This window comes from Saccostrea cucullata, unplaced genomic scaffold (genome assembly GCF_032062105.1).
Source record: "Saccostrea cucullata isolate Sc308-1 unplaced genomic scaffold, CSIRO_AGI_Scuc_v1 ctg2936, whole genome shotgun sequence".
In the NCBI taxonomy this organism is placed as follows: domain Eukaryota; kingdom Metazoa; phylum Mollusca; class Bivalvia; order Ostreida; family Ostreidae; genus Saccostrea; species Saccostrea cuccullata.
In genome coordinates, this window is record NW_026919774.1 from 137,447 (window position 1) to 162,020 (window position 24,574).

Below are 24,574 nucleotides of genomic sequence, written 5' to 3' on the forward strand. Positions count from 1 at the left end.
GTAAATGGGCATAGTCTGCCATATTTCTCGTTCTTCAACGCTCTCTCTACAACTCTTATATAAGAGCAGATCGCTAGTCAGTTCAATGTATTTTACTATAGAGATTCGACGAGTGCAGACGTATATTTTTACAAAGCGTGCTACTCAATATCGATGAAATTATCAAATTTTACATATTTTTTCCAAAACAGGACAGAAGTATCATGGAAAATACAGGTCAATACATTATTTACAAACAGAAAATGCACATAAAAACAAGAAATACACACACAAAATCTAAGAACACGATAGGAGTACTACATGTCGGTCACGAGTTTCAAGTGTGCATCGGGTGTAACGAAAGGGAACGGTTTATATATTGTTTGACAGTGCCTATTTATGAGAAGCATTCAGCTTTAATCAGTGCTTTGGATCAGGAAAGTTAAGTGATTCTGGGTACAAACTGGGGGCATAGAGGCCCCACTTGGGGTTGGGGCCACAAGGGCACATAAATTTGAGGGCATGTGTGGTAACCCCTCTATTAATTGTGTCCTAGCTTGAACACTGGTTGAGAGTTGTGGTCCATGGACCTTAGTTGAATGATATTATGAACATTTTTACGTACATGATAAAAAACAGGTTTCTGCACTTGTATTCAAAGGAAGGTAAAAAGTAAAAGTTTGTTCTAATGTCATTTCAGTTGATGAGAAAGAGGAGGTCTCTCCTGGAGGTAAAACGATTACAGAAGTGAAAGGAACAGCTGTTGGAACAAGTGAACAAGCCATAGCTCAGACCATTGTATTTTCCTTACTTCAGAGACAGCGACATCCTAATTTTCCTAATTGTATGATACCAAATATACTTGTTTCACCAGAATATATTCAAATTATCATGTATGATGCAGTGAATGACGTCCTGCTGTGCAGCAATTTTATTGATTTATTTAATGTAAATGCAGATGGCTGTCTCTCAAGTGAAGCTGTTGTTATTCTTTGGCTTGTTTTACACTACAGAATTTTTTGTTGTGGATTAGTTTTTGAGGACACTGTGGAAGCTGACATTTATAAATCAAATTTTCAAATCTTGGCCAAGGAAAAGTGGAATATTTATACAAATCAGTTAAAAAGCTGTGTTCCAGGATTCCCTATTTTAGAGAAAGAAATCAAAGTTGATACATGGAACAGAAAAGTTCTCCAAGGAACAGAGTATTGTAAGGGCATGAAGAAAAAAAAATAAAAGAAATTTTACTGCTGCCTAAATACAAACAAATCAATCCTAATACTGTAAACCATTTTTTTTCGTGTGTGAGAAATATCAGCAATTTCGTGAATAACTTTAACTTGCAAATATTTATCCCCACAAACCGTTTATTTTCCTGTGTTTTAGTGTCTTGGATTGATTAAGAAATCGTGAATAAAAGATAATGTAAGTAATAGTTGGTTTACAGTATTAGTGTCAACTAATTGAAGAAGAATAGAAAACAATTATTGCAAGCAATTTACGTTCTCAGTTTTAATGATGAATTCAACTTCCTAGACTTGGAATTCACAGAATGAGACAGTTCTAAGTATATAATAATAATTGAAATACCAAGTTTTGTGTTGCATTCTATTTGTAATGCTGCACAAAATTCATAGTGAATCTACTAAAGGCAGGCAGAAACCTAAGGGTTAAAATATATGTAAATACAATGTTTTAAGCTCACCCAAGCCAAAGGCTCAAGTTAGCTTTTCTGATAGAAATTTTATCTGTTGTTTTCGTAAACTTTTTACATTTTCGTCTTCGCAAGAAGTGAACCATTTTCAACCAAAACTTTCCACATAGTATCCTCTGGTACATGGATTTTTTGGCCCCACCTTCTTCCAAGGGGAGACCATTATGATTTCATGAAAAATTAATGGCATCATTTTAAATATTCTCAATTACCACATTGCTAGAAATTATGAAACTTATGTGGAATTATTGTGAAGTAGTAATAGATTCAAATCATAACCCATTGAGGTAGGGTGGGCCCCAATGGAGGATCAATTGCTTTTCTATTCTTGATTAGTTTAAATGCATATTTTGGTTCCCATACTCTGCCTATGGATAATAATTAATTAAAGCAATATGAGCTGTATCTTGAAAACTTTATTTTGATTGTAAAATGTGCTGTTATGATTAATTTGTATGTAATTTAAATTCTTATGACCAATAAGTCCAAAATAAAGTTTTAAAATGTTATATAAGAAATATTTCTTTACAACCAAATATACAGTTTTATATTAGAAATCATAATTGCACAGGACGACAATAATTCGATTTTGCTTCAAACAAGGCTAATGAAAAGATTTCCATCGCAAATATGAACAACAGAAGTTTATAAATGATTTATTTTTCTGTCTTTAAATTACTTAATTACAAATTTGCAGTAAAAATTTCCGATGTCAAACATGCAGCTCATATTGCTTTAAACTAAGTGTATAGTTATGATGAGCAATGGTGCTTCTTTCATAATTTGGAATGTCGTGGTCTCTAGTTTAAAACACAAACCAAATTCAATTGTTGGAAAGTTGTTACATGATGCTCAAGGGACCTTTAAGGCCCATGGGCCTCTTGTTCCTTGTGAAAAACTTTTTGTTTTCATGAATCCCATTTGAACAAAATTTTGATTACACTTTAATGTTCAAACTTGAAAATATCTTGGATTTTATTTAAAGAATGCTTTATGTTTGATATGAAATTGTTGAAAAATACTATTTATGAACTTTTTTATCTTATCATCTCTGTGATTTTTTTACCTGATTGACTTTATGACATAAAATTTTTACGTGTGAAAAATTTTTAGCACAAATTTATTATTCATTATATGTGATGAGCAATGCCATGACATTCTATTATTTGTGAATCTTTCTATAAATCATTGCGACATTATCAATAAACAGCTTAAAATTCCTGTTTCTTTAATTTTCATTTACAGTGTAATCTTAGAGATTGTCACTGTTTAGCATGTTTAATAACCATAATATGAGTTGGCTTTTTGGGCAAGAAAAGTTTCCAAGAGAGTCTCAGCATTAACAGATGTCACTGGGTTTGAAATGTTCTAAAAATGAGTGAATATGTGCATTAAAATGACCATTTCTTTATTTAAAACAACGGGAAATATCCCTTTAGTTCAAATTTAACAATTTTTGTTTTTCAATGAATTTTCATGTCAGGAATTACAGACTTCAATTGTAAAGACCATTTGATAATCAACTCAATCGAATCTGTTCTGTTATAGAGTTTAGTTTCTATTACCATGCAGTATTTTCATTAATTATTTATAACATTTACCTAAAACATTTATTTTTAGTTCCTTCAAACGGTGTAAATTGAGATATTTCCATCTCTTAACATATAAGTCATTGTGAATTGTTACAGAATTTTCAGATGGAGTATTTTTACAAACATGTAGTTAATTCTTTGTTTTACTGAAATACTGATAATGGACAGATAACTCTTGTTGATGGATGCGTATTATTTAAGCACATGAAACAATTGAATATTCTTCAGTATGTTTTATCTTGAGATAAAAAAAATTGATCCTTCTATTTATTTACCAAATCAAATTTTCTTCAAATCATGATTTGATATACTAGAATCAATTTTTTCTTTAAAAAAAGTAACCAACGCCTCATGCTTCAAACTATTTTTTATCTTAATCTGATGAAAATCAATGTTTGAAATTGAAAAAAAAAATTGGTGAAATTTTGAGCAGAGGAATATTTTACCTTATATTCCGAATATTGATTTTCATCTGATCTAAATCTAAATATTCATATCTTTTTCATTACAATATGATTTAACTATTTGTTATTGATGTTTAACATTTAACTTTTACCCATTCAAAACTTAAAAAAAAAACCATTCGTCTATCTCTAAAGAGAAACTGCAATAAAGAAGGTGTTTAAAATTATATTATTTCAAGCAAATCCAAAGATGTTGGATACTTTTTAAAGGTAATCAATATATTGTTTTGTATCCGCTTGAAAAGCGGGAGGGTATATAGTAATGGGTATAATGTCCGTCCGTTCCTCTGTCTGTCACGCTTTAGGGTACACATATCTTATTCGCAACTTTTCTTACATCACTGAGTGAAATTTGATGAAACTTTCACAGAATCTTTATTACAAACTGTTATTGTTCACCTTCTATATTACATTTTTGATCCGACACATATTTTGGGTTTCCCGGCCACAGCAAAACATGGACTTTGCCATTAGAATTATATGGGAGGCGGGGCGGGGTATCATTTCGTGAGCTCATTGCTTACAATACCTCTGGTTTCTATTAATGTTTAGAGATTTATGTATATATAATCTAACAAAACTCGTCTATTCTTTTTTGTTAATTCTGTGGAAGAATTACTAATTGCTTCTCCATCACATGCTAATTTTCATCGCAGATATATTATTGTTTACATGCTTTTTATACCCTATAGAACTATTTTTGAACAAAACGTACCGATAATGCCACAACGTGCCCACTCAGATGATATGCCGCTAAGTGCTTGCATTTTACGACATAACTATATATAACTATATATAAATGTAAATATATAAATGTAAATGCTCACATTCATTTTATTTCAATGGGAATAAACTATTCGTTTTTATTCTGGTACCTTTAACTTTACCCATTTTAAATTTGTTAAAAAAAATAAATTTTCTCTCAATTTACCGTCATATAAAACATTTTGAAAATTTCTCTGTAGAGAGAGGGCAATACGGAATGTTTTTGAATTATGATATTTCTAGCAACGCAAAGAATCCTGGATGCTTGAAAGTGTTACTGACATTTTATTTAAGGAAACTCGTCCATTCTTTTTTCAATCTTAAATAATATTAAAAAAAAATTATTTTATTTTTCTCCATTTTTACAATAATACATTTTTTATCGCAGATGAATAAAAAGGTATGTTAACTTATTTAAATCAGAAGATTGCCACAAAGTACCCACACAGCCGATATACCGCTAAGTGCTTCCATTCCATGACATAACTAGATATGAATTTAAAAGCTCACATTTCTTTTTTACAATAAGAATAAATTACATGTATTCGTTTTTGATGTGGTACCATTAATTTTAACCCATTTAAAATTAAAAAAAAAACATCAATCGTCATTCAACTTTACAATTTTTTAAAACAAATACATTTTCTTTAAAAAAAATACATTCCGACATTTTCTCTGTGGAGAAACGGCAATAAAGAAAGTGTTAAGAAAAATATTATTTTAAGCAAAGCCAAGAACTTTGGATACTTTTTAAAGGTTAACACCATACTGTATTCGTATCAACATTATTTCTATGAAGGATTAGTGGTTATTGATATATTATCTAACGTTATAACTCTTTCCTTATAACAATAATGCAAATTTTCATCGCAGATATATTATTGACTGCATGCTTTTCCAACCAACAGAATTTTAATTGAATAATAGAGTAAATTATCAATTTAATTTAGAAAGAACTATTATGCCACAAAGTGTTCACACAGACGATGTGCCTCTAAGTGCTTGCATTCCATGACATAACTATATATAAATCTATATTCTCACATTTTTTATTACAATATTGAATAACTTTTCATTATTGATGTGTAACCTTTAACTTTGTCCCATTTGAAATTTTGAAGAAAATATATCGTCTCTCAACTCGACCGTTTTTCACAAATTCACATTTTCTTTAAAAAAAAATCTTGATCTATATTTTATGTAGAGAGATGACAATAAAGAAATTGTATAATATATAATATATTTAAAGAAAGCCAAATATCTTGAATTCTTTTTAACTTTAAGAAATGCAGCATTTTTGTATCCACTTTTTTTTCTTTTCAGGTTCAAAGGGTAACTGAAATTTTTGTATAGTCTAACAAAAGTCATCCGTTCTTTTTTTTTGTAGTTAATTTTTGTAGAAAAATTACAACTATTCATTCCTTCTCCATTACACCAAGAATATGAATTTTCATCGCAGAATTATTTTTTTTTTCCATGTTTAAGTCTTAGAGGGTTAATAATATATAAATATAACAAAACTTGTCTATTCCTTTTTGCTGTTAAATTCTATGGAAGAATTATTTATTACTTCTCATCATGACAATAATGCAAATTTTCATCGATGATGTGTTTTTTAAGCCGGAGATAAAAAGGTATGTTATTAATATAATAAAAAAGATCTATTATGCCACAAAGTACCCACATGAGGATATGCCGCTAAGTGCCTGCATTCCATGACATAAAAAATACATTAAAAGCTCACTTTTTTTTATTACATGTACAATATGAGTTAAAAGTTTGCTACTGATCTGTAACCTTTTACTTTTATGCATTTAAAAATTTGGGGAAAAAATCAATCGTCTTTTAACTTTGCATTTTTTAAAAACATATACATTTTCTTCAAAAACATCCCGACATTTGCTCTGTAGAGAAACGGTAATGGAGAAAATGTTTAGAATTATAATATTTCAAGCAAAGCCAGAATTTTGGATACTTTTTAAAGGTAATCACTATACTGTATTCGTATCAACATTATTTCTATTCAATCTTAGAGGGTTATTGATATTTTATCCAACGAAACTCGTCAAATTTTTGTTGTTGTCAAATTCTATAGAAAAATAATTTATTACTCTTCCCTTATAATATAATGCGAATTTTCATCGCAGATATATTATTGTTTACATGCTTTTCCCTCAAGTAGAATTTTATTTGAATAATGAATTAAATTATCAATTTTATTTAAATACTCATTATGCCACAAAGTGCTCACACAGACGATATGCAGCTAAGTGATTGTATTCCATGACATAACTTTATCTAAGATAATAACATTAATTCAGTATTCATTATTGTTGTGCTAACTTTTACTTATACTTATTTAAATATACAAAAAATATCAACCATTTCTTCAGTCATAAAACTTAAATATTTTCTTTGAAAATATCCTGAAATTTTCTCTGTAGAGAAACGGCAATAAAGAATGTATATGAATTGTAATATTTCAAGCAAAGCCAAGAATCTTGGATACTTTTTAAAGGTAATCTATGAACTGTTTTCGCATCAACGTTTCTTCTTTTTAGTCTTGGAGGGTTATTGATAGATTATCTAACGAATCTTGTCTATTCTTTTTGTTGTTAAATTCTATGGAAGAATTATTTATTACTTCTCATTATGACAATAATGCGAATTTTCAGCGGAGATGTGTATTTTATGCCGTAGAACTGTTTTCGAATATAATAAGATATGTTATTAATAGAATTAAAAAGGCCTATTATGCCACAAAGTGCCCACATAGACGATATGCCGCTAAGTGCTTGCATTTCATGACATAAATAAAATACATTTAACGCTCACTTTTTTTAAAATCACAATATGAGTTAATAGTTCGCTACTGAGGTGTTACCTTTAACTTTATGCATTTAAAAATTTTCATCGGAGATGTGTTTTTAAGCCGGAGAACTGTTTTCGAAGATAATAAGGTATGTTATAAATATAATTAAAATATCTATTATGCCACAAAGTACCCACACAGACGATATGCCGCTAAGTGCCTGCATTCCATGACATAAATAAAATACATTAAAAGCTCACTTTTTTTATTACAATATGAGTTGAAAGTTTGCTACTGATCTGTAACCTTTTACTTTTATGCATTTGAAAATTTAGGGGGAAAATCAATCGTCTTTTAACTTTGCCATTTTTTAAAAACATATGCATTTTCTTCTAAAACATCCCGACATTTGCTCTGTAGAGAAACGGTAATGGAGAAAATGTTAAGAATTATAATATTTCAAGCAAAGCCAGAATTTGGGATACTTTTTAAAGGTAATCACTATACTGTATTCGTATCAACATTATTTTTATTCAAGCTTAGAGGGTTATTGATGTTTTATCCAACAAAACTCGTCAAATTTTTGTTGTAGTCAAAGTCTATAGAGAAATAATTTATTACTCTTCCCTTATAACAATAATGCGAATTTTCATCCCAGATATATTATTATTTACATGCTTTTCCCTCACGTAGAATTTTACTTAAATAATGAATGAAATTATCAATTTTATTTAAATACTCATTATGCCACAAAGTGCTCACACAGACGATATGCCGCTAAGTAATTGTATTCCATGACATAACTTTATATAAGTTGAAAATTCTCGCAGCATTCTGAGTTTAACATTAATTCAGTATTCATTATTGTTGTGCTAACTTTTACTTAAACCCATTTAAAAATACAAAAAAATATCAACCAAAACAATATCAACCATTTCTTAAGTCATAAAACATAAATATTTTCTTTAAAAATATCCTGAAATTTTCTCTGTAGAGAAACGGCAATAAAGAATGTATTTGAATTGTAATATTTCAAGCAAAGCCAAGAATCTTGGATACTTTTTAAAGGTAATCTATGAACTGTTTTCGCATCAACGTTTCTTCTTTTTAGTCTTGGAGGGTTATTGATAGATTATCTAACGAATCTTGTCTATCCTTTTTGTTGTTAAATTCTATGGAAGAAATATTTATTTCTTCTCAATATGACAATAATGCGAATTTTCAGCGGAGATGTGTATTTTATGCCGTAGAACTGTTTTCGAATATAATAAGATATGTTATTAATAGAATTAAAAAGGCCTATTATGCCACAAAGTGCCCACATAGACGATATGCCGCTAAGTGCTTGCATTTCATGACATAAATAAAATACATTTAACGCTCACTTTTTTTAAAATCACAATATGAGTTAATAGTTCGCTACTGAGGTGTTACCTTTAACTTTATGCATTTAAAAATTTTCATCGGAGATGTGTTTTTAAGCCGGAGAACTGTTTTCGAATATAATAAGGTATGTTATAAATATAATTAAAATATCTATTATGCCACAAAGTACCCACATAGACGATATGCCGCTAAGTGCCTGCATTCCATGACATAAATAAAATACATTAAACGCTCACTTTTTTTAAATTGCAATATGAGTTAAAAGTTTGCTACTGATCTGTAACCTTTTACTTTTATGCATTTGAAAATTTAGGGGGAAAATCAATCGTCTTTTAACTTTGCCATTTTTTAAAAACATATGCATTTTCTTCTAAAACATCCCGACATTTGCTCTGTAGAGAAACGGTAATGGAGAAAATGTTAAGAATTATAATATTTCAAGCAAAGCCAGAATTTGGGATACTTTTTAAAGGTAATCACTATACTGTATTCGTATCAACATTATTTTTATTCAAGCTTAGAGGGTTATTGATGTTTTATCCAACAAAACTCGTCAAATTTTTGTTGTAGTCAAAGTCTATAGAGAAATAATTTATTACTCTTCCCTTATAACAATAATGCGAATTTTCATCCCAGATATATTATTATTTACATGCTTTTCCCTCACGTAGAATTTTACTTAAATAATGAATGAAATTATCAATTTTATTTAAATACTCATTATGCCACAAAGTTCTCACACAGACGATATGCCGCTAAGTGATTGTATTCCATGACATAACTTTATATAAGTTGAAAATTCTCGCAGTATTCTGAGTTTAACATTAATTCTGTATTCATTATTGTTGTGCTAACTTTTACTTAAACCCATTTAAAAATACAAAAAAATATCAACCATTTCTTCAGTCATAAAACATAAATATTTTCTTTAAAAAGATCTTGAAATTTTCTCAGTAGAGAAACGGCAATAAAGAATGTATTTGAATTGTAATATTTCAAGCAAAGCCAAGAATCTTGGATACTTTTTAAAGGTAATCTATGAACTGTTTTCGCATCAACGTTTCTTCTTTTTAGTCTTGGAGGGTTATTGATAGATTATCTAACGAATCTTGTCTATTCTTTTTGTTGTTAAATTCTATGGAAGAATTATTTATTACTTCTCATTATGACAATAATGCGAATTTTCAGCGGAGATGTGTATTTTATGCCGTAGAACTGTTTTCGAATATAATAAGATATGTTATTAATAGAATTAAAAAGGCCTATTATGCCACAAAGTGCCCACATAGACGATATGCCGCTAAGTGCTTGCATTTCATGACATAAATAAAATACATTTAACGCTCACTTTTTTCAAAATCACAATATGAGTTAATAGTTCGCTACTGAGGTGTTACCTTTAACTTTATGCATTTAAAAATTTTCATCGGAGATGTGTTTTTAAGCCGGAGAACTGTTTTCGAAGATAATAAGGTATGTTATAAATATAATTAAAATATCTATTATGCCACAAAGTACCCACACAGACGATATGCCGCTAAGTGCCTGCATTCAATGACATAAATAAAATACATTAAAAGCTCACTTTTTTTATTACAATATGAGTTGAAAGTTTGCTACTTATCTGTAACCTTTTACTTTTATGCATTTGAAGATTTGGGGGGAAAATCAATCGTCTTTTAACTTTGCCATTTTTTAAAAACATATGCATTTTCTTCTAAAACATCCCGACATTTGCTTTGTAGAGAAACGGTAATGGAGAAAATGTTAAGAATTGTAATATTTCAAGCAAAGCCAGAATTTTGGATACTTTTTAAAGGTAATCATTATATTGTATTCGTATCAACATTATTTCTATTCAACCTTAGAGGGTTATTGATATTTTATCCAACGAAACTCGTCAAATTTTTGTTGTAGTCAAAGTCTATAGAGAAATAATTTATTATTCTTCCCTTATAACAATAATGCGAATTTTCATCGCAGATATATTATTGTTTACATGCTTTTCCCTCACGTAGAATTTTATTTAAATAATGAATGAAATTATCAATTTTATTTAAATACTCATTATGCCACAATGAGCTCACACAGACGATATGCCGCTAAGTGATTGTATTCCATGACATAACTTTATATAAGTTGAAAATTCTCGCAGTATTCTGAGTTTAACATTAATTCAGTATTCATTATTGTTGTGCTAACTTTTACTTAAACCCATTTAAAAATACAAAAAAATATCAATCATTTCTTAAGTCATAAAACATAAATATTTTCTTTAAAAATATTCTGGAATTTTCTCTGTAGAGAAACGGCAATAAAGAATGTATTTGAATTGTAATATTTCAAGCAAAGCCAAGAATCTTGGATACTTTTTAAAGGTAATCTATGAACTGTTTCCGCATCAATGTTTCTTCTTTTTAGTCTTGGAGGGTTATTGATAGATTATCTAACGAATCTTGTCTATTCTTTTTGTTGTTAAATTCTATGGAAGAATTATTTATTACTTCTCATTATGACAATAATGCGAATTTTCAGCGGAGATGTGTATTTTATGCCGTAGAACTGTTTTCGAATATAATAAGATATGTTATTAATAGAATTAAAAAGGCCTATTATGCCACAAAGTGCCCACATAGACGATATGCCGCTAAGTGCTTGCATTTCATGACATAAATAAAATACATTTAACGCTCACTTTTTTTAAAATCACAATATGAGTTAATAGTTCGCTACTGAGGTGTTACCTTTAACTTTATGCATTTAAAAATTTTCATCGGAGATGTGTTTTTAAGCCGGAGAACTGTTTTCGAATATAATAAGGTATGTTATAAATATAATTAAAATATCTATTATGCCACAAAGTACCCACATAGACAATATGCCGCTAAGTGCCTGCATTCCATGACATAAATAAAATACATTAAAAGCTCACTTTTTTCATTACAATATGAGTTGAAAGTTTGCTACTGATCTGTAACCTTTAACTTTTATGCATTTGAAAATTTGGGGGGGGGGGGGGGAAATCAATCGTCTTTTAACTTTGCCATTTTTTAAAAAAAAATGCATTTTCTTCTAAAAAATCCCGACATTTGCTCTGTAGAGAAACGGTAATGGAGAAAATGTTAAGAATTATGATATTTCAAGCAAAGCCAGAATTTTGGATATTTTTAAAGGTAATCACTATACTGTATTCGTATCAACATTATTTTCATTCAAGCTTAGAGGGTTATTGATATTTTATCCAACGAAACTCGTCAAATTTTTGTTGTTCTCAAATTCTATAGAAAAATAATTTATTACTCTTCCCTTATAACAATAATGCGAATTTTCATCGCAGATATATTATTGTTTACATGCTTTTCCCTCACGTAGAATTTTATTTAAATAATGAATGAAATTATCAATTTTATTTAAATACTCATTATGCCACAATGAGCTCACACAGACGATATGCCGCTAAGTGATTGTATTCCATGACATAACTTTATATAAGTTGAAAATTCTCGCAGTATTCTGAGTTTAACATTAATTCAGTATTCATTATTGTTGTGCTAACTTTTACTTAAACCCATTTAAAAATACAAAAAAATTTCAACCATTTCTTCAGTCATAAAACATAAATATTTTCTTTAAAAAGATCCTGAAACTTTCTCTGTAGAGAAACGGCAATAAAGAATGTATTTGAATTGTTATATTTCAAGCAAAGCCAAGAATCTTGGATACTTTTTAAAGGTAATCTATGAACTGTTTTTGCATCAACGTTTCTTCTTTTAAGTCTTAGAGGGTTAATGATATATTATCTAACGAAACTTGTCTATTCTTTTTGTTGTGAAATTCTATGGAAGGATTATTTATTACTTCTCATTCTGACAATCATGCGAACTTTAATCGGAGATTGGTATTTTATGCCGTAGAACTGTTTTCGAATATAATAAGATATGTTATTAATAGAATTAAAAAGGCCTATTCTGCCACAAAGTGCCCACATAGACGATATGCCGCTAAGTGCTTGCATTTCATGACATAAATAAAATACATTTAACGCTCACTTCTTTTAAAATTACAATATGAGTTAATAGTTCGTTATTGATCTGTTACCTTTAACTTTATGCATTTCAAGGTTTGGGGAAAAAATCAATCGTCTTTTAACTTTGTCATTTTTTTTAAAAAAGATATACATTTTCTGCAAAAACATCCCGACATTTTCTCTGTAGAGAAACGTTAATAAAGAAAATGATTAGAATTATAATATTTCAAGCAAAGGCAGAATCTTGGATACTCTTTTAAAGGTAATCACTATACTTTGTTCGTATCAACATTATTGTTATTAAGGCTTAGAGGGTTATTGATATTTTATCTAACAAAACTCGTCAAATTTTTGTTGTTGTCAAATTCTGTAGAAAAATAATTTATTACTTTTCCCTTATAACAATAATGCGAATTTTCATCGCAGATATATTATTGTTTAATTGTTTTTCCCTCACGTAGAATTTTATTTAAATAATGAATTAAATTATCAATTTTATTTAAATACTCATCAAGCCACAATGAGCTCACACAGACGATATGCCGCTAAGTGAATGTATTCCATGACACAACTTTATATAAGTTTAAAATTCTCGCAGCATTCTGAGTTTAACATTAATTCAGTATATTCATTATTGCTGTGCAAACTTTTACTTAAACCCATCTAAAAATACAAAAAAATATCAACCATTTCTTAAGTCATAAAACAAATATTTTCTTTAAAAATATCCTGAAATTTTCTCTGTAGAGAAACGGCAATAAAGAATGAAACTTGTCTATTCTTTTTGTTGTTAAATTCTATGGAAGGATTATTTATTTTTCTCATTATGACAGTAATGAAAATGTTCATCGGAGATGTGTATTTTATGCCGTAGAACTGTTTTCGAATATAATAAGATATGTTATTAATAGAATTAAAAAGGTCTATTATGCCACAAGGTGCCAACATAGATGATATGCCGCTAAGTGCTTGCATTTTATGACATAAATAAAATACATTTAACGCTCACTTTTTTTTTATTACAGTATGAATTAATAGTTCGCTATTGATCTGTTACCTTTATCTTTTATGCATTTAAAAATTTGGGGAAAAAATCAATCGTCTTTTAACTTTGCCATTTTCAAAACAAAAAAAGGTATATACATTTTCTTTAAAAACATCCCGACATTTTCTCTGTAGAGAAACGGTAATAGAGAAAATGATTAGAATTATAATATTTCAAGCAAAGGCAGAATCTTGGATGCTTTTTAAAAGGTAATCACTGTACTGTGTTCGTATCAACATTATTGTTATCAATACTTAGAGGGTTATTGATATTTTATCTAAGAAATCTCGTCAAATTTTTGTTGTCATCAAATTCTATAGAAAAATAATTTATTACTCTTCCCTTATAACAATAATGCGAATTTTCATCCCAGATATATTATTGTTTACATGCTTTTCCCTCACGTAGAATTTTATTTAAATAATGAATTCAATTATCAATTTTATTTAAATACTCATTATGCCACAAAGTGCTCACACAGACGATATGCCGCTAAGTGATTGTATTCCATGACATAACTTTATATAAGTTGAAAATTCTCGCAGTATTCTGAGTTTAACATTAATTCAGTATTCATTATTGTTGTGCTAACTTTTACTTAAACCCATTTAAAAATACCAAAAAATATCAACCATTTCTTCAGTCATAAAACATAAATATTTTCTTTAAAAAGATCCTGAAATTTTCTCTGAAGAGAAACGGCAATAAAGAATGTATTTGAATTGTAATATTTCAAGCAAAGCCAAGAATCTTGGATACTTTTTAAAGGTAATCTATGAACTGTTTTCGCATCAACGTTTCTTCTTTTTAGACTTAGAGGGTTAATGATATATTATCTAACGAAACTTGTCTATTCTTTTTGTTGTTAAATTCTATGGAAGGATTATTTATTACTTCTCATTATGACAATAATGCGAATTTTAATCGGAGATTGGTATTTTATGCCGTAGAACTGTTTTCGAATATAATAAGATATGTTATTAATAGAATTAAAAAGGCCTATTCTGCCACAAAGTGCCCACATAGACGATATGCCGCTAAGTGCTTGCATTTCATGACATAAATAAAATACATTTAACGCTCACTTCTTTTAAAATTACAATATGAGTTAATAGTTCGTTATTGATCTGTTACCTTTAACTTTATGCATTTCAAAGTTTGGGAAAAAAATCAATCGTCTTTTAACTTTGCCATTTTTTTTTAAAAAAGATATACATTTTCTGCAAAAACATCCCGACATTTTCTCTGTAGAGAAACGGTAATAGAGAAAATGATTAGAATTATAATATTTCAAGCAAAGGCAGAATCTTGGATGCTTTTTAAAAGGTAATCACTGTACTGTGTTCGTATCAACATTATTTCTATTCAATCTTAGAGGGTTATTGATATTTTATCCAACGAAACTCGTCGAATTTTTGTTGTTGTCAAATTCTATAGAAAAATAATTTATTACTCTTCCCTTATAACAATAATGCGAATTTTCATCCCAGATATATTATTGTTTACATGCTTTTCCCTCACGTAGAATTTTATTTAAATAATGAATTAAATTATCAATTTTATTTAAATACTCATTAAGCCACAATGAGCTCACACAGACGATATGCCGCTAAGTGATTGTATTCCATGACATAACTTTATATAAGTTGAAAATTCTCGCAGCATTCTGAGTTTAACATTAATTCAGTATATTCATTATTGCTGTGCAAACTTTTACTTAAACCCATTTAAAAATACAAAAAAATATCAACCATTTCTTCAGTCATAAAACAAATATTTTCTTTAAAAATATCCTGAAATTTTCTCTGTAGAGAAACGGCAATAAAGAATGAAACTTGTCTATTCTTTTTGTTGTTAAATTCTATGGAAGGATTATTTATTTTTCTCATTATCACCCCTACTAATGTGTTCGGAACCTTTCATTTTTCGGTGTTCTGCTCATTATAAAACCCGATGAGTTCAGAGTAGCTCTGACAGTGGCTCTGGCGAGAGCTAGCGAGACTTCAGCGAGATAGGGTAAATTATTCAAGGAAATGTGGCTAGGAATTGACTAGCACGTGGAGACATGGTAAACAGAAAAGTTATGTTGTGTTTTAGTTCACACCACCCTATAATACCATTCTGTAGAAATGTACTTCAATTAATCTTTCTTGAATTCATTCAAGTTTAAATTATTTTTAAGTATTCTCTTTGATACAATTTTCTGCTGTCATGAATTAAAATTTCTTTTTGGACAGATATTTTGCATGGGAACCGGGACTATATTTTTTGGCGTCAGATTAGCAAATAGGGCACCAATGTGACTTTAACTGACAAATCAGATGAATGAGAATTGCATTATGGGTTACTATACGAATACTACAGGAATTTTACGCTTGATAAATTCCTTTATTGTACTATCGGTGAATACAATTGCCAGGTGGATTCCCTGGCCAACACACGTGATCACGAGTATAGTTATGTAAAAAAAAATGTTTTGTCCATTTAAATGAGTACGAGATGCTGCTCGTTTTCCTTTGAAATGCTGGTGTTCTGAACTTGACACGAACTATGTATACGTTTTATTAAACATATTTTTCTCTAGTAAACAACAAGTTAAAAACGCCCCTGATATTTTTACAATGAAGCGCATTGAAGTGGTAAAATTTTCCTTTCGAATGGAACGTTTTGAGCTATCTTTAGAGTGTTTATTGTCATCTAATGACACGCCCATTTCTTTTGAAATGGATAAGTTGTTTCTTCAAATACCTGTAGAACAGGTTTTCCATAAATATAATAGCCAATCAAATTGAGGGTCTAAATAAACACCGAGTAAACACGTGTTCGACCGAAACATGTGTTGTTGGTAACTTCAATAGACATGATAAGTTCAAAAATATGTACATATTCGTTGCAATTTGTGTTTTACAGAAGTGGTTAGTCTCTAACTCTCTTTTCTAATTTTTTTAATGCTCCAGTTCAGTGTAACTCATGATGCTTGTCGCGAAGAATGGGGTGTCGTAAAACTACGACGAATATTTCTTTCTCGATTCTAAAAATATGGGCGTGTCATTATGTTATAATTGACGTTCAAAACATGACTCAGAACTTTTCATTCAAACGGAAAATTTTACCACTTCAAGGCGCTTCATTGTAATAGTTTCTAATGTTTGCATTTTGTTCATAAGAACATTTTTTTTTTATTTTGCACTCCACTGACATGATCATAGATTGACCTGAACCACGTGTTCGAAGTAACACGTAATCATGTATTTGGCGTAAACGTATACAATCAACAATTGGTCAGTTGCTCTTGGTAAGATGCTCTGTGCGCATTAATAGCAATAGCCATATAAGGCAAACAAAGGTTTGTCAGTGTAGATGATATTACACATTTTTTTTTACCAGCGTATCGGTAGCTAGTGAGCTGTAATTTTTGAAGTAAAAAATAAGATGTATTAATTGTTATTTAACCCCCCCCCCCCACCTTAATCCACCCATTTCTGTTGAAAATCATGAAAGTCTTTCAGAAAGGTGTGGAAACACACATTTTTCACAGGACATGTTTCAGAAGAAACAGACTATAGCAATTTCCTGTTTACTGCCAATTTTATTTATAAAACCGGATCTACCCTATAACCTTTGAATAGGTAAAAATAAACCACGTGCCTTGAATTTAAATCACAATAACATTAGTAGGGGTGATTATGACAGTAATGAAAATGTTCATCGGAGATGTGTATTTTATGCCGTAGAACTGTTTTCAAATATAATAAGATATGTTATTAATAGAATTAAAAAGGTCTATTATGCCACAAGGTGCCCACATAGATGATATGCCGCTAAGTGCTTGCATTTTATGACATAAATAAAATACATTTAACGCTCACTTTTTTTTTATTACAGTATGAGTTAATAGTTCGCTATTGATCTGTTACCTTTATCTTTTATGCATTTAAAAATTTGGGGAAGAAATCAATCGTCTTTTAACTTTGCCATTTAAAAAAAAAAATATATACATTTTCTTCAAAAACATCCCGACATTTTCTCTGTAGAGAAACGGTAATAAAGAAAATGATTAGAATTATAATATTTCAAGCAAAGGCAGAATCTTGGAAACTTTTTAAAAGGTTATCAGTATACTGTATTCGTATCAACATTATTGTTATCAATACTTAGAGGGTTATTGATATTTTATCTAACAAATCTCGTCAAATTTTTGTTGTCGTCAAATTCTATAGAAAAATATTTTATTACTCTTCCCTTATAACAATAATGCGAATTTTCATCGCAGATATATTATTGTTTACATGCTTTTCCCTCACGTAGAATTTTATTTGAATAATAAAGTAAATTATCAATTTTATTTAAAATACTAATTATGCCACAAAGTGCTCACACAGACGATATGCTGCTGAGTGCTTGCATTCCGTGACATTACTTTACATCAATTTAAATTTTCGCAGTTTTCTGAGTAGAACATTAATTCATTATTCATTATTGTTGTGTTAACGTTTACTGTAACCAATATAAATATGTATTGCTTCTTTATTAGATGTATAATAAAAATGCGAGATATCATCGGATTTATGTTCTTTTTTTACATGGCTTTTCCAAAACATTTTAACTTCATTGTGGTAAGTAATTAAGTTAATTGAAAATGCCTCCTACATGTATGCTGCAAAGTGCCTTTACAGACGATTCGCCGCTAAGTGCTTGTATTCCCCGTTACATAACTGTAATTATAAAAAAATTAATTCTCAATGACAAGGAGCATACGGTGGGTGTAAGCAGTTGGCAGGGGATGCTCATTACTCCATGAGACCCGATCCCACCTCTGATGTTTCGGAGGTCCGTGTTTGCTCTGCTCCTGTTTTGTATTGTTTTATGGATTTTTGATCTTGAATTTGCCTACGCTTACGTCTTGGTTAAGAAGTCCCTCAGGACCTTAGATCACATCATAATATTTTATTCAAAGCCAAGAATCGTGGATACTTATTTTTATTTTTATAAATGTACGATTTTCGTATTCATATTTGTTTTTTAAAGATGTTTTCCAAAGTTACTAAAACATCTTACAACATTAAAAAAAAAGTCTTCTTTTGTTAATTTCTGCAGAAATAAATATTTATTCCTTTTCCTTTAAAATAAAAATAATTAAGATTTTTTTAAATCTCAGATACTTTATTTTTACATGGCTTTTCCAAAACATTAACATGAAAAATGTGGCAAATGGATAAGTGAATGAAGAGGCGATATACCGCTAGGTACTAGCATTGCATTACATATCTATATTTAAATCTCGTAGTTTTTTGTTTACAAAATGAATTCCTATAAGAACACATAAAAAATTACCTTCCAAAAAATTAAATAAATAATATAATAATAAATATTAATATATTTCGATAAAAAATATTACATGGGATAAATTTCTTTAAACACTATAAATATGAAAGTTTAAACTAATCTTACATTTATATTATTATTATTATTTTCATTTTCTATGAAAATATGAAATAGGATATGCACCTTAATGTTCCCGAGGCCTCAATAATGTTCTCTATTATTCATCTTTTATTTCATACATTCCTTTATATTCTACTAGGTTTATGTCAGCGGTTTAGATGTTACCGAATACAATTACTTTTACTTTGCATATACACCTAGTTAAATCCGCTCCTTTTCTTAATTCGTAACGGGCCGTAACTCAGGTTTGTTTTGGTTTATTTTTAGAATAGGAGAGCCATGTAAACAAGAAGTATATCAGCAAAGAAAAATACTTTTCTTCATACAATGTGTCACTATAACTGCGTACATGTATTGATAGATAATTGTTCAAACATTTCTTATCAGAATATGAATAGAGAGGTAGTTCTATGTCATTTAATTAATTATTTTTAGAAAATATATCTGTATAAACGTAAAGCTATACGCTCTTAAAAATAATGTTGGTAAAAGAACGCTGCATTCGTAATCGATCAAAAGAATCAAAGATTGCTGGCCTTACTATTATATTACTATTATTTTATTGAATTTAAACAACGTCTTTATTTATTTTTATCTTCCCACGGGAAGGATATCAATTAAGATTAAAAAAAATCAGTGTAATTTATTAGAGTTGAGATATAGTGTTTTTTTTTTCTTTTTTAACACTTTTATGAGTAAAGGTTTAAGCTATGACAACACAAACTAATTGTTAATTAACATTATATAATCAGATAACTCTAAATTCAATGAATATTTATTGAGTTTCAAAGAAGATTGGAGAAGTTTCGTCCCTTTCTTATTTCTCAGTGCCAGTAAGTGCTGCAAAAATTTAGGGGCATCAAGTTTAAAAACACCTCATAGCACTTAGTGGCAAACAAACAATGTATATGATGAATAATTTTTAACTGCTTTACTTATTTATTTCACAAATGCTTTCTAATTCTTCGAAATAAAAATATCTAATCATACAACCTGATAAAAGCTTGAACTTTTACTTTACTTCATAGAAAAAGGCGGTGTAACCAGCAAGTGTCAACAGTAACGATATGCCGCTAACAGCTCAAAGTCGGTTATATATATATATATATATATATATATATATATATATATATATATATATATATATATATATATATATATATATATATATATATATATATATATATATATATATATATATATATATATATATATATATATATATATATATATATACTATGTATAATTATAAGCATCTTCACTATGTCAACCAACTGAAGAACGTCGGAAACGGGTAGTATACATACTAGGCCCTCTGACTCGCACGAACTTTCGTACTATGGAATGCATGAGCGCACGAGCACCGCACGTCCAATCGTATTGTCACACGTTCAATCGTCCGATTAGCTGATCAGTCGTGCAATCCTATCACATTATTTTACAACACTCGCTTTCATTCTACAACAGTCGTATATAGATGCAAGATATATCGCAGGATTAAATGCACAACAGTCTCTCTAGATCGCGCGAATTTCGTACGAACACTTTTTTCATATGCGATTATTTTTGCCACAGTTTACGATCCTAAACAAAATTACTCGGTCGCACGAATATTTTGTCGCTTCTGCTTGTGCGCCAATTGTGAAAGGGGCTTTACTATTCATTTATAATGCAGTGTCTCGAAAAGCCCGTGTTTCCCAGCTTCTCACAATGAAACTATGTGATGAAAAATTGTCACATGAACTGTTATAAATTCATTTAAATTAAGTTCAGAGAGAAAGCCAATTTTAATGTCATATGATATCTGTATTGTATGTCATACAGTTCAGGACATTTTTTATTGAACAGCCCACGTATATAAAAATGACATGGTCGGCCGGACTTACAAAGGCCCAGAGAAGTTTTTTAAAAATAATCTTTTTTTGCGTCAGTTCAAGTGTTAAGTATCTATCACATTGTCCAGTGATGGGGAATACGATGAGAAACCGATATTTTCTTTGATAAAAAATATCGTGGTTCTCGACCTTAGGATATAATAAAATGATTATAGCCTCATTATTTGTGTTACATATAATTTTTATTAAGCTTTGACCTGTTATACATAAAAAATAATCATTTTCATCCAAACACTTTAATTCAAAGTTTGTGGCATTTTAACTTTGGTCCATGCGCACTATCCGCGATCTTTAAAGACGATTTTTACGAAAAATATAAAGTTACATCACTAAAAATGAAATCTGCCTGACTTGGTTTTTCATGAGAAAGGTTTTGGTATGCAAATGATATATATAGAACCATTAATTTTAACAAAAACGTCATTGCTTACGAACTTTTTGACAAGCTTTGTACATAGGGAAAATCAAAAACGATAAGCAATAATCAGAACGATATTCATATCCTAGAAATTTGATTCTGTATTTGATCACCAAGTTATGGGATCAATAAATTCAGTTTGACTATCACTCGTAACTTTCCAGTCGGTACAATTAATTGGGGCTCTAATTCTTTCAGGAGACACATAATTCAAATTTCTTTGGAATTTTAACCCTCTACCCAGAATTAGGTCGCACACAAATAAAAATATGCACCACATTACAGATCATGCATGGTAAGAAATGTTCTTGAGTGCTTTAAATGAGTCATGGGTGTGTTAAACTCATAAACCTGTCATGTAGTTTAATTTCAAATGTACTAACGTTTCATAAAAAAATACATCAATAAGCATTTTTTTTTAAAATCAATTACATTCTTATAATTCAAAGCAAATAAAAAAATATCCATGCATTTTGAAAAGAAAATTATCATAAAGAGGGTTTGGAGAAACTTTGATTAGTCCTTAGATATCGAGAAGGACATTTAAATACCCCTGTTATGTATAAATATAGATACAGCTACGTAGATGACTATGTTTACGGCGGGTATTTTCTGCTTTATACAGCAAAATACATGGACTTTCGTCATTTTGCACGAAAAAAGTTGGAACAACAAAACGCACAATGGCTAAAGCAGCATTTGGAAAGATATACAACTGTAGACATCAAACGAAATATTTTTCATGCTGTTAGTGCTATATCCGAAACATTTCATTTAATTCAATTCAAATTTTGGCTACTAAGAACACTTAACTTTATTTTCCAGGACAAAACTAAATAAAGGATAAGTTTTAGGTCACAGCATCTCAAAGAAAACAAGTTAATCCTGCATTTGTAATATATAGTTATTACTCAATATACATCTTGACACACTCTCTTTCTCCCCCCTCTCTTTCAAAAATATATATAATTTCATTGACTTCTATTACATATGAAAAAAAAAAATAAAGAAAAAATATGAAAAATAATCCATAACAGCACTCGAACCCATTCTCTAGTAAAAGTACTGGTTAGGAGCCCACCAGTTTTTTTTTTAATTATCTTTTATTGATAATCATCATTATATACATTTCATTTGTTTAAAAACATTCATGACACAAATACTAGAAAAACAAAAACGGAAATATTATAAAATAAATAATAACACCCCCTCTGTTTCTTATACTAGAGGGTTCTTGTATAAAAATAATTTAGACAATACATCCTTTCTTTTTACTTGAAACACAATGGATAATAATTATATGAAATAAACTGACTTAATGTGTATTTGCAAAATTTTGTGATATCCAACTTTTGTTGACTGTAAATGAACATTTGTCTTCTTTTAAAAATACTAAGTCTACACAGAAATAAAAAGAAATTAAAAAAAAGTATTAACATTCTTTACGCCCTTTGACAAAGAGGAAATTTTTTTTGTATCAAATTCTTAAGTATTAAATATTTTAACATCTACATGTTTCATTAAAGTTTCTAAATAATAAACAACAAAACTGCGTTTAAAATCCTTCAATTCCGTTCAGTCAATAAAAAGGTGTGTTATATCTTCAACTTCTGACAAATAAATAAGACAAAGACTTGATTCAGTTTTACCAATGTGATTCTGAACCAAGACTACTGTGGCTATTGAACATCACATAGGGTGAAAACAGACTATAGGAACTCTTTTATTCGAGGAGGTAAACAATTTCGTCACGGGAGTCGTATTTGGAACGCAGATTTCAGTGAATATTTTTATGTTGGGATGTACATGCCTAAACGGTAAGTTATGTAGAAATAATAGTGATAGGCAATCAAATAAACAGCTAAATGACTTAATTGAAGCGAACGGGAGTGTGGTCTAGGTGAATAATTCTTGCTATAGTCGACCGAAGTTGGGACTTAATCTCCAGACATGAATTATTAATGGTCGTCCAGGGATTCTGCGACGGCGTCAGTCCAAATATCTAGCCTAGCAGATTCTCAACAGGGATTACCTCTCGTTGTGATCTATTCTCGCGATCGTCCTCCCTATTCACCTCTTCTGACGGTCTATCGTCTGCGTCTGATTCGTGATTACTCAACCCGTACAACACTCGTCACCCTATTCAAGGTAATTAGGACACCTTCTCAAAGTGCAGGTTCTAGCGTAATTATCTTGTTTTTTACATTGAAAACAAATAAATTCAGGACACTCTCTGAATAGATGATCGCTTGAATAGCACAAACTACACACTTTCATCTGCCCATTGTGAATAACTCTGTAATATTCTTTTCTGAATTTTATGGTATATGGAAAAGAAGGAATATTTGGTGGTAATTTTACTTTCACATACTTAGTACCATCTGCTTTATTTGTTCCCGGGTAGTAACGCCTTTTGATTGGAGATAGAATTTCTATTTTCATAGACGATAATATGTCTTCTATTTCTTGTTCCTCGATGTATGCAGGAAGATAAAGAAAACAAACCAATATGGAATTTTGCACTATTTCTCATGACTGAAATGTTTTATTTCCAATCTTAAAGGTACTTAGACACAGATTTGAAGTTAATATTTTCTGTATAATATCATGAATTATATAGGTTAAAAGCATTTCACACAAAAATTAGTTAAAAATATTTTTTCATTTGAAAGTTATTAAAACTTTCAATTTTTTGGCGGGTTTGATTGACACATCCTTGTACCTTCACAAATTTTAACTTTATTCTTAATCCTTCGGTAAAGTGGCAATCTTTTTAATGTATTAATGAGAAATATTAAAACTTTAATCCATAAAAATATTTTTTTTTTCAGAGTAGAAATGTTACAAAGCAAAATTCCTTCACAAGTATTGTCATTCCGAACTAAATCTTGTTCTTGTGTACAAATCGATCACACTCGTGTTATGTACACAGTTTTTGTAAACGGGGCAGGAGCTCTGTTATTGTTGATGGTTTACAATTCACCGGTTGCGTTCAGCCGTCAAAGTCTGCTCACCACAACTGCACGGACTGA

General features: G+C 29.7%; 1 protein-coding gene across 1 annotated transcript in view; it reads left to right on the forward strand.

Moving 5' to 3' along the window:
- The window catches only part of LOC134237870 (uncharacterized), a 42,291-nt gene extending 40,084 nt beyond the window's left edge, over positions 1-2,207 (forward strand). Inside the window, exon 4 of the mRNA XM_062720024.1 lies at positions 694-2,207. Coding sequence (XP_062576008.1) covers positions 694-1,215 — 522 coding nt within the window. The 3' untranslated portion in view covers positions 1,216-2,207. The remainder of the gene's footprint in view (positions 1-693) is intronic.
- Positions 2,208-24,574: the final 22,367 nt, after the last annotated feature.